Source organism: Neophocaena asiaeorientalis, unplaced genomic scaffold (assembly GCF_003031525.2).
Source record: "Neophocaena asiaeorientalis asiaeorientalis breed wild unplaced genomic scaffold, Neophocaena_asiaeorientalis_V1.1 scaffold30, whole genome shotgun sequence".
Lineage (NCBI taxonomy): Eukaryota > Metazoa > Chordata > Mammalia > Artiodactyla > Phocoenidae > Neophocaena > Neophocaena asiaeorientalis.
Window position 1 is genome coordinate 7,532,210 of NW_020174923.1, and position 9,500 is coordinate 7,541,709.

The following is a 9,500-nucleotide window of genomic DNA, read 5'->3' on the forward strand; positions in this document are numbered from 1 at the left end:
GTACTTCTCCCGTGTCCCAGTCACAGATGCTGTCCACGTGCAGGGACTGCTGGGGTGGTTTCCTGCGCTGCGACAGAGGGGCCACCTCCCGGCTCCGCAGCTGCAGGTCCCCAACAGTCTTTTCGGCCACAGCCAGCTGCTTCTCCTCTGCCTGCAGGGACCCAGACAATGGGGGCTCAGGCCAGCCCCATACGTGCCCCCCAGGAGGGCCGGGGAGGGGTCTGGCCCTCATGAAGGCAGGGTAGGGCACGAACCCGCGTCCCCTGCATTGGCAGGCGGACTCTCAACCACAGCGCCACCAGGGAAGCCCAAGACAGGGTCTCTTAGTCAGCAAAGTAAAAGAAGCCCCTCCCAGGGCACCCAGGATCCTAGGGCCTGCTGGTTGGGGTGGGGTGGGGTAGGGGGCTGCCCAGCATCACCCAGGCCTGCAGAGTGGGAGCTGGAGGGGCCTCAGAGCTCTTCTGGGCAGCCCCTGTCACATTACCGATGAGGAAACTGAGGTCCAGAGGTGGTAACAGACCAGGCCCCTCCTGCTGCAGCAGACCTCCTTCTCCTGCTCCCAAGGCTGGGGCTCCGGGCAGGACTACATACCCGGGAGGCCTGAGGCCCAGACACACAGGCAGGCCCCGTTCCCAGGAGTGGGTGCAGGGGCTGGGTGGGGCCATCTCACCTCCAGCTGCAGCAGCTCTGTTGGGGCGCCAGGTGGGCCCCCCGGGGCAGGGCTGTACTGGGTGTCCAGGCTGGAGTTGAGCTTTGCCAGGGTCTGGCTGACAGAGTCGGCCTCTTCCTGGAACTGAGGTCAGTGGGTGGTCAGGGGCAGAGCTGGGGCACCCGCTGCCCTAGGGCACCCCGCAAAGCAGCTAAATGCAAACCGCTTAAACCCAAACTGCCACTTGCTGTCGGTCTTTCTACCCAGGCAGTACAGTCTTTTTAACTAAAGTGCTCTGCAAATCAGGCATTTTGAGGTCACTGAACTTAATGTCTTTTAGTGTCGTAAAACACTTTGGTTTTCGTCCTTCCTGCACAGATGAAGGGCAGTGCCCCTCCCGCCTCACTCTAGCACCTGGAGTCCTGGCTGGGACGCCGGCTGCCCAGGGTGCCTCAGAGTAGAAGCTGGGAGTGTGCTTTAAAGAAACATCCTACAGTTGGGTGATATTACGGAATTCTCATCAGTGGGTGTGATAATGGTATTGTGGATATATAGAAAAATGCCTTTTAAAAAAAAGAAAAGGGAAGAAAAAAACCCTTGGCTTTTGTCTTTCTCAAAGTATAATAAACCATTTTAGCTGGAAATTATTAAAAAAGAAGTCCCTGTTGTATATATACATTTTTAATTTTTTTCTTTTTCTATCTGTAAGTCTATTATATCAATGTTTGTCAACCCTTGTTTCATTATTGTCCCTTCTAAGGAGTTTTTTAGACATTTTTTTCCTTACTTTCCCCATTGTCGCCATGAAATTTTAGTATTATAGATATGTTGTATATCCTTTACGTATGTATATCTGTGATTTATGCATAAAAAAAGGTGTTTTTTTTTTCACCCACGAGAACCAACTTTCATCCCCCAGGAGTGATATCACCCTGTTAAGAATGTATGTGTGACATTATTTTCCCCCTGGGAACTAGTCACAACAACACAGCTCTGTCTTTTTTATTCGTCCCCCTGCCCGGCCCTGTCCGCAGGCTCACCCGGCAGTAATCCTCCACGTGCTGCAGTTGGCTCTCCTGGCAGATGCACAGGTTCAGGAAGTTCTGCCACTCCAACTTCAGGGCCTCCTGGTGGGCCTGGGGGCAGCAGCACGGAGTCCTCGGACCGTGCCCCAGCCTGGTCCATCCACCCGCCCACCCACTCTGCTGGCCCTGCCCACTGTCCCCGACCCGGCCGGTGTCTCCCTCTCCGTCTTCCCAGCCTCCCTGGGAAGCTCCCCGAGTGAGGGAGTTAGGGTCCCCGAGGCAGCAGGGAGTGTGTGGGCCTTCGCACCCGGATGGGCCCCACGGCCGGGTGCCCGAGCTCCACCAGGCGCTCCCCGTCTCGCTCCAGCTGGTTCACGCACTGCTCCTGGCTCAGCAGCTCGTGCTGCCTGAAGTTCTGGGAGAGAGTCGGGGAGCGGGCGGTGAGGACGAGGATGTCCTCGTCCCCCCACCTCGCCCCCACTCGCGCACACTGACCTCGTACTCCCTCCGCACGCCCACGGGGTCTGCCATGAGGTCGCTCCAGTCCTGCCGCAGGATGCGCTGCTGCTGCTGGGCCAGGGCGCTCAGCTGGCGCGCGCAGCCCTGCAGGTGCGTGTACAGGCTGCCTAGGCTCTGCCCTCGCCACGAGGCTGCCTTCTGTGCTCGGGCGAGAGGCAGGGAGAGAGAAGGGGTAGCAAGAGGCACCGTCACGCTGTGCCCCACTCCCAGCCTGCCCAGCCCGCCCAGCCAGCCAGCCCGCCCCTCCCCCCTGCTCACCAGGAGACCCTGGTATTGCCTCTGGATGCTGGCCGCGTCCTGCCTCGACCAAGGGAGAGAGAACGCAAGCGCAGTGAGAGATGGGGTGCAGGGGAGAATGTCCCCACGTCCTGGGCCTCCCGTGCCCCCTCCTCCATCCCTGGCCCTAGAGGGCCAGCCAGGCCTCACTCAGGATCGGATGGGAGAAAGGGAACTGGGGCTGGGGCCAAGCAGGGATGTGCGTCTGACAGCTCACCCACCGGTCCCGTGGGGCTCCGCAGCTGCTGCCCATAGGCCTCGATCTCCTTCTGCAGGATGTTGTGCTCGGCGACCTGCTGCTCCAGCTCCGCCATGCCCGGCCCGTACAGGCCCTCACAGACCTGCTTCTGCAGAAGGGCTGGCCGCTCAGCTCTGCTGCAGGGCCTGGGGCGGGAGCCCTCCTGCACCTACCCTCCCCCTGGCCCCTGGCATCCCCATCGGCAGAGGTGGAGCTGGTCACTGGGGCAGAGGGTGGACAGGTGGGCGCCTGGGTGAATGGCTGCAGCTCACCCTGGGGCACATGCTATTCTCCAGTGGCCCTGGCCGAGGCCTCAGCATCGCATGACTGAGGACCCTGAATCTCACTGGTCCCCAGGACTCAGGGCTCAGCTTCTGAAAAGTCTCCACGCTCTGCCCTGCCTCCTGCCGGGACACCTCCAGCCTGGCTCCAGGAGCCTGTGCACACCCTGCCCTGTCCATGCTCTCCCCTGTCCCCTCGTTATCACAGCACCCCTTCTGTCGTGACATCAAAGCACAGTTCCTCACGTGATGCTCAGGGTGCCCGTGACCTGGTTCTGCCTACCTGCCCAGAAAACCCCACTTCCCATCGCACCCCAGGCTTCCTCCAGGTCTCTTCCTTTTCTCTGGAATGTCCTCTCCTCACCACCTCACCCCAACCCAATCAAGCCCTCCCACCTGCAGGAAGCCTTCCCTGACTGCACCGTCGCCTCTGCCCACTCCCTTCCCAGATGGCTAGCTGCCTCCAGGTCCAAGCACACATCAGCCCCTGACGAAAGGCGGCTCTGGGTTGCCCTGTGATTGCTGCTGGGTGTGACTTCCAGCTCCTTGAGGCGTCTCCGACTTTGGGGATGGCTCCTGACCTGCTTCTGCTCCAGCACCCGTGCCCAATCGACCCCGGGCCCCACGTCAGGCGGCAGCACCATCCTCTCATACAGGGCGCGGTACTCGGAACACTCCTGGGCCACCCGCTCATGCAGCTGCTTGATGCTGCCAAGGAAGTGGCCAACGGTCGGAGCTGGGCCCGGGGCTCCCCCCGGACCCCCGGCGCCTCCATCCTTGAGCCCCAGCCACACCCCCACCCCACTCACTCCTTCTCGATCTCCTCGGCCTGCAGGTGCTTGAGCCGCCGGGCCTTGTCCACGTCCAGGAAGAGGCTCTTCAGCAGCTCCTCGGCCTCCTTCAGGCTACAGCCCACCTCCCCCTGGTGCTGCAGGGCCTGGCCCTGCTCGCTGTGCTGCCGGTCCTGCGGCAGCAGATGGCATCCTCACTGCCCGCCGCTGCTGCCTGAGCCCCGCCCTGAGGGACTCTGGCCACACTGGCAGAGGGCAGGGCATGGGCACCTGCGGGGCGGACTCAGGACACAGGGGAGGCCTGGGCCCCTCAAGCCCCTTTGGCCCCCCAGGTTAGGAGCCCGACAGAGAAGGAGGGATAAGCCCTCTCTCCCACTGTGTTTGGAGAGTGGCCAGGGAAGGGCTGGACTGTCTGTCCACCTTCACCACGACAAGTGGGCACAGGAGGGACCGCCAGGCATGGCAATGGGCCTCCCACGTGCCCACGCCCTGTCACCTGCCCCCAGGCCTCACCTGCTGCAGCTTCTTCTGGGTCTCCAGGATGTCCCTCTCCACCTGGCCGGCTTTGGCCTGTATGCGAGAGATGAGCAGGGCCAGCTCCTTGGTGGCAGCTCTGATGGGTGGTGGGGACAGAGGGCAGCATGGTTGGAAAAGGTCCCTCTGTTTCCCTTGGGCAGAGGTCTGCCCACCTGGGTGGTGTCCCTTCCTCCACCTGCCCCGTCCTGCCCTATAGCTGGGCTCACTGCCCTGGAGGGAGGAGTCCAAGACCTGGGGAGCTCTGGCCTCTCTGTAGGAAGCTCTGTGACATACCCAGTTCTGGGCGGGGAAGCGCTGCCTCCACAGGAGGGCTCAGAAAACGGGGGTCCCAGGTGTGCGCGGCACCGCGGAGCCAGCCGACCTCCCTGTCCTGGAAGTGTGTCCCCAACCCCGCCTAGCTCCCTGCGGCTCCTTCTGGATGGAGGGCAGGCAGCCCTCAGGGGAGTGAGTGAATCACTGGCTCAGCCCCTAATACCTGAGATGGAATGGCTGGATCTTGGGGAGGGGCAGTTGGGCTGGCTGGGGACAGGGGAGCAGCAGCGTGTCTCCCAGCCCAACTTCCATTCACGCCAACCCTGTCTCCCCACCGCTGCCCTGGGCTCTTCCTGTACCCAGGCTAACAAGCTTCCAGAGGAGACACACAGCATCGGGGCAGGGGGAAGCCACGAGATTGCCAGGGCACCCCAACCCTTTCCAGATTTAGGGGTTCAGAGCCCAAACTGGGACCTGACTTGCCCCAGGCCACACAGCCAGGAGCAGAGTATGAGCCTGAACCGGGTTGCCAGGGTCCTTTCCCAGCCTCTGTAGGGTGCCTGCTGTGGAACTGAGCTCAGTCTGGAGCCCAGAGGCTCGAGCAGACCTAATAAAAGGCAGAGTGGTCTAAGCCTCAGGAGCACAGCACCCTGTGAGGTCACAGTCCTGGGGAAGGTAAACCTTCACGAGCTGGGCCTTAAACCAGGGGGCACAGGATAAGCCTCCTCCAGGCGGAGGGGCGGTGATGCAGACACAGTCTGAAAGAACTCTGACAGACAGCCTGGTTTTTATCCTTCTCCACTACAGCTGTGTGGTCTTGGGCAAGTTACTTAATCTCTCTGTGCCTGAGGTTCCTCACCTGTAGAGTAAGGCTCTAGTAATATCTACCTCACCGTGTCATTGTGTTAAGAGAACTGATTCATCTGAAGTGCCCTGTGCAGAGTCAGCACCCAGTAAGTGTTCATTTTTATTCCTCTAGAATGTAGGCGCTTTGAAGGCAGGGAGGGACCTGTCGGTTCTGTTTACGATGGCATCCCCAGGGCCTACAACAGTCTTGGCACACAGTAGGTGCTCAATAAATATGTGTTGAACAAGCAGATTGCACAAGGGGAATGATGAGCCCTCTTGGGGCGGCTGCAGCCAGAGGACAGGGCCCTAGGGACCGAGCTGCCTGGGAGCCTCCCTGGGGACGGGAGCTCTGGGTCCTGAGCCCTGGGAGGAGCACACTCCACCCTGGGCAGGGTCCAGGAGCCCCAGGGAGGACAGCTCACTCCAGTGAGTCTTAACTGCCGTCTTTCCCGTCTGCTGAGAAGCCCAGCCTCGGAGTCGTCACCCTGATCCCTACTGGGGTGATGGGCCTTTCATCTCCGCTCCCGCCTCCACACCCAGGACCCCGCGAGCCGCCACCTCCACCCTGCAGAGGGGACTGATGGCCAGTGAGTGGGAGAAGGCCGGCCAAGTCTGCAGACTGTGCGGCTCTGGAGAGCTGGGCTGGACCCTTCCGGGAGCTGGGGGAACTGAGAGAGGCTCTGAGGATGTCCGGGGCCCACGGGCCCCTCCACCTTCCCTCCAGCACCCCCTCCACACACCCACAGGGTGAAGGAATCATCTCAACTCTAATAAAACTCTCAAGGCCCGAGGCGTGAGCCAGGTGGGGAGAGCTGCAGCCTGGAGGTGGGGGCAGCACAGCCCTGCCTCCGGGCACCCCACCTGCCACCTCTCGGCTTCTCCGGCCTCAGTCCTTCTGCCCACCCTGTGCTGTGCCCAGGTCCCAAGGGTCATCACAATCCAATCGGAGCCTTGAGGGCAGAGCCACGGACAGGGAGACAGTCCCCCAGCCTCCCAGCAGAGGAAGGCAGCTGCTCAGGTCCCCATCCAGCACGTCTGCAGAGCAGCCTTAACCCGTGGCCCTCAGGCACCCTGGAGAATGTGGGGAGCCCCAGGCCATCTCTGGTCTCCTGCCGGGGCTGGAGCTTGGCCTGGGCCGGTGAGAGAGAGTCCAGCCCCAGGCTCTCGGCCTCAGGACACCTAATGCCAGCACTGGGCTGGCCCCAGCTCTGGCCTGCTTCCCCCAGGTGGCTGGAGCACCTGGGTCTGGCACCACCCGGGCCCCTGCCCCCTCCCCCGGCCCCACTCACCGGTTGTGCTTGTTGGGGGACCCCTTGGGGGAGCCTTTGGCCAGGGAGGCCTTGGGGGATCCCTTCTCCTGGGAGCCTTTGCTCAGCCCCTTGAACATGGTCGTGAAGGAAGGTGCGGGTTCGGGCTGGGCTTGGCCGGTGATGGCAGGCGGGTGGCAGGCAGCAGGTGTGAGTCCTCGCTGGCTGCTCAGCTGGGCTCTGGCGAGGTGGGGCGGCCGGGCACTGGGCAGGCGGTTTTTGTGCGGCCTCTCCCTGCAGGTGAGGCAGGCCAGTGGCCGGGGCTGTGCGCATGCACCCACGCTTGCCCACACCCCACTCACGCCTGCTCCTGCACAACCAGTTTGGGAGGAAAGGGCACAGCCCAGAAGGTGGGGCGCCTGAGCCTCCCCGACTCTCAGAGGAGGTTTGGACTTGTTACACTCACAGGCCCAGGGCCAGAGGGAGTCGGCAGAGATCACACCCAGATGCGGAAATCGCGGGGCCCAGGAGGGACAGGGCTCCAGACAGACGTGCACGCATATACACGAGCAGGCTCAGGGACCCGGGCGACCTCAGAGCTTGGGCTCCAGGTGAATGAACACCTCCAGCCAACACAGTGCTGTCAGGCACGCCCCTGCCCACGGCTCGCAGCCTGCCGGGGTTCGGGGGGGCTGCTCCCTGCCAGCTCAGGGTGGGTGGAGGCCCCGGGCTCTGCGCACCACCAGGGCGTCCAGGTCTCTGTTCCACGTCCTCCACCGAAACGATGGGGCAGCTAGGGGGCATTCACCCCTGGCAACTGGCACGAAGTACATTTTCAAAGTGGACACCATCCAGCCGGCTCCCCAGAGCACCAGCCCACAGTCCTGCAGCCCGCTTTTCCTGGCGGGCTGGTTATCCCATCTGCCCATGGCTCCGGGTCCAGATACAGTCAGATGCGCATTGCTGGGATCCTCGGAAGTTTCAGAACAGCGCCAGAGGGGCTGGGACTCCTCCTGGGCCCCTCCCCGCAAGGGCCCCCAGCACTAGCCTTCAGGTGCTGCTGAGCCCAGGGTCTGGAGGAGCCTCCTGGGAACCCACTGTTACTTGGGTTTCCTACCTGCCTCTCCTCTCTCCCGAGAAGTGGCCCCTGGTGGCTTTTCTGGAGTCAGATGGAGTGTCTAACAGCAGTGCCAGTTTACTGGTCTTTTCCTCACATTGAGGGCCAGGGAGGTCATCTTGGTAGCTGCCTTCTCCTGTGGTGGCCCCCAGGATCTTCAAGACAGATGTGGGTTCCTCCATTTCCAGGCACTCATTTCACTGCCCCAGCTCAAGTCCCTTCTATAGATCTAGAGTCATTCCCTGGAACCATTACAGTTTCGGTGGAAGGAGGGTTTGAGGGGGAACAAAGGGGGAGGGATGCAGACAGGCTGGGTTTGGAGCACTGGGACATCCTGGCAGGCCCAGCTGAGGACAGAAAACAACCGGAGAAGAGGTAAGGGTCCCAGCCCACTAGGGAGATCAGGGACAGAGGTCTGAGACTGGCCACATGCCCCCTAGGGCAGAAAAGGCCCGAGTCCCTTTTGGCTGCATCTCATGAACAACCCATTGAATTTGGCCCTGGAGAAGGGACACGGGAGTCACCATCTATCCTGGAGGGGGTGGGGCTAACAGTGGGAGTGGCGGTGGGGAGGGCGGCAGGAGGCCTTGATGCAACAAGTAGCAACAGGGAAGTAGTGGTTTCCAGCTGTTCTTCTCCCAGGTGAGTGTGATAGTGAGATGGAGCCAGATAAGGAAGCCTGGCCCAGAGGCCACTCACCCTCTGCCCCAGCCCCTCTCTCCCTGTTACTCCTGGGTGACAATTTTCTTCTAACCACTAGCTGCATACCTGCCATTTACTGTTCTCAGAAAGGGGCCCGTTTGTTGAAATGACTACCGGATTCAGCCACCAGCCCTAACGGCTGGCCTCTCATATCAAACCCAAGAGTCAGCTCATGTTCTTATCTTTGAGATTGGGCAAGTGATAGCAATATCCCAGGAGAGCCAAGACAGGAGACAGCAGCCCTCAGTCCACTGTCCTGTCTCCCCGAGAACTCCAGGCCTTTCTTGGGAGGGAGTGGTCATTGGAGGCGGGGGTCCCAGGGGGGAAAATGTCCAGACTCCAGCCCCAGGAATGGGAGCAGCCAGGGGAGGCCCCACTGGGCTGTGGCCCCCAGGTGGAGGGCAGACAGTGAGACTGAGATCTGGGACGTTTGAGCTTTGCCTTCTGTCTGCAGAAGCCCCCCTGGAAATAAGTGAGTACCATAGGGAGCCTTCACCCGCCCCAGAGACGAACTGATTCACTGCAAGAAAAACAAGGGCTGAATTCCTGCCCTGTCTAAAGCCAAATTGAATCAGACCCCAGCTCCCAGACAGGGCTGACGTGCCATAGGCATGAACACCCAGGTCTCTGAGCTGGCTGTCATTGCAGGATGCTCCTATTCAGATAGCAGTAACCCCGGCCCCCCAAGACAAAAGCACAGGAGAAAGGATAGGGACAAAGAAAGATGCAGAGTTTTAAATATCTGAGGAAAGGGGCTTCCCTGGTGGTGCAGTGGTTGAGGGTCCGCCTGCTGATGCAGGGGACACGGGTTCGTGCCCCCGTCTGGGAGGATCCCACATGCCGCGGAGCGGCTGGGCCCGTGAGCCATGGCCGCTGAGCCTGCGCGTCCGGAGCCTGTGCTCCGCAACGGTAGAGGCCACGACAGCGCGAGGCCCGCGTACCGCAAAAAAAAAAAAAAAGGAGGAAATAAAAGTCGTTCATTTAGAAGGCCGGGATGGAATCACCAGCCTCTGTGGC

At 61.2% G+C, this 9,500-nt stretch overlaps 1 protein-coding gene across 1 annotated transcript in view; it reads right to left on the bottom strand.

The window, feature by feature from the left end:
* EVPL (envoplakin) overlaps positions 1-7,914 on the bottom strand; it is a 17,651-nt gene extending 9,737 nt beyond the window's left edge. The window contains exons 1-12 of the mRNA XM_024761183.1: positions 7,782-7,914; positions 6,707-6,958; positions 4,293-4,392; positions 3,798-3,952; positions 3,570-3,696; positions 2,691-2,816; positions 2,452-2,490; positions 2,170-2,331; positions 1,982-2,089; positions 1,690-1,785; positions 671-793; positions 5-151 (exon numbers count right to left, since the gene is read on the bottom strand). Coding sequence (XP_024616951.1) covers positions 5-151; positions 671-793; positions 1,690-1,785; positions 1,982-2,089; positions 2,170-2,331; positions 2,452-2,490; positions 2,691-2,816; positions 3,570-3,696; positions 3,798-3,952; positions 4,293-4,392; positions 6,707-6,804 — 1,281 coding nt within the window. The 5' untranslated portion in view covers positions 6,805-6,958; positions 7,782-7,914. The remainder of the gene's footprint in view (positions 1-4; positions 152-670; positions 794-1,689; positions 1,786-1,981; positions 2,090-2,169; positions 2,332-2,451; positions 2,491-2,690; positions 2,817-3,569; positions 3,697-3,797; positions 3,953-4,292; positions 4,393-6,706; positions 6,959-7,781) is intronic.
* Between the last annotated feature and the right edge of the window lie 1,586 nt (positions 7,915-9,500).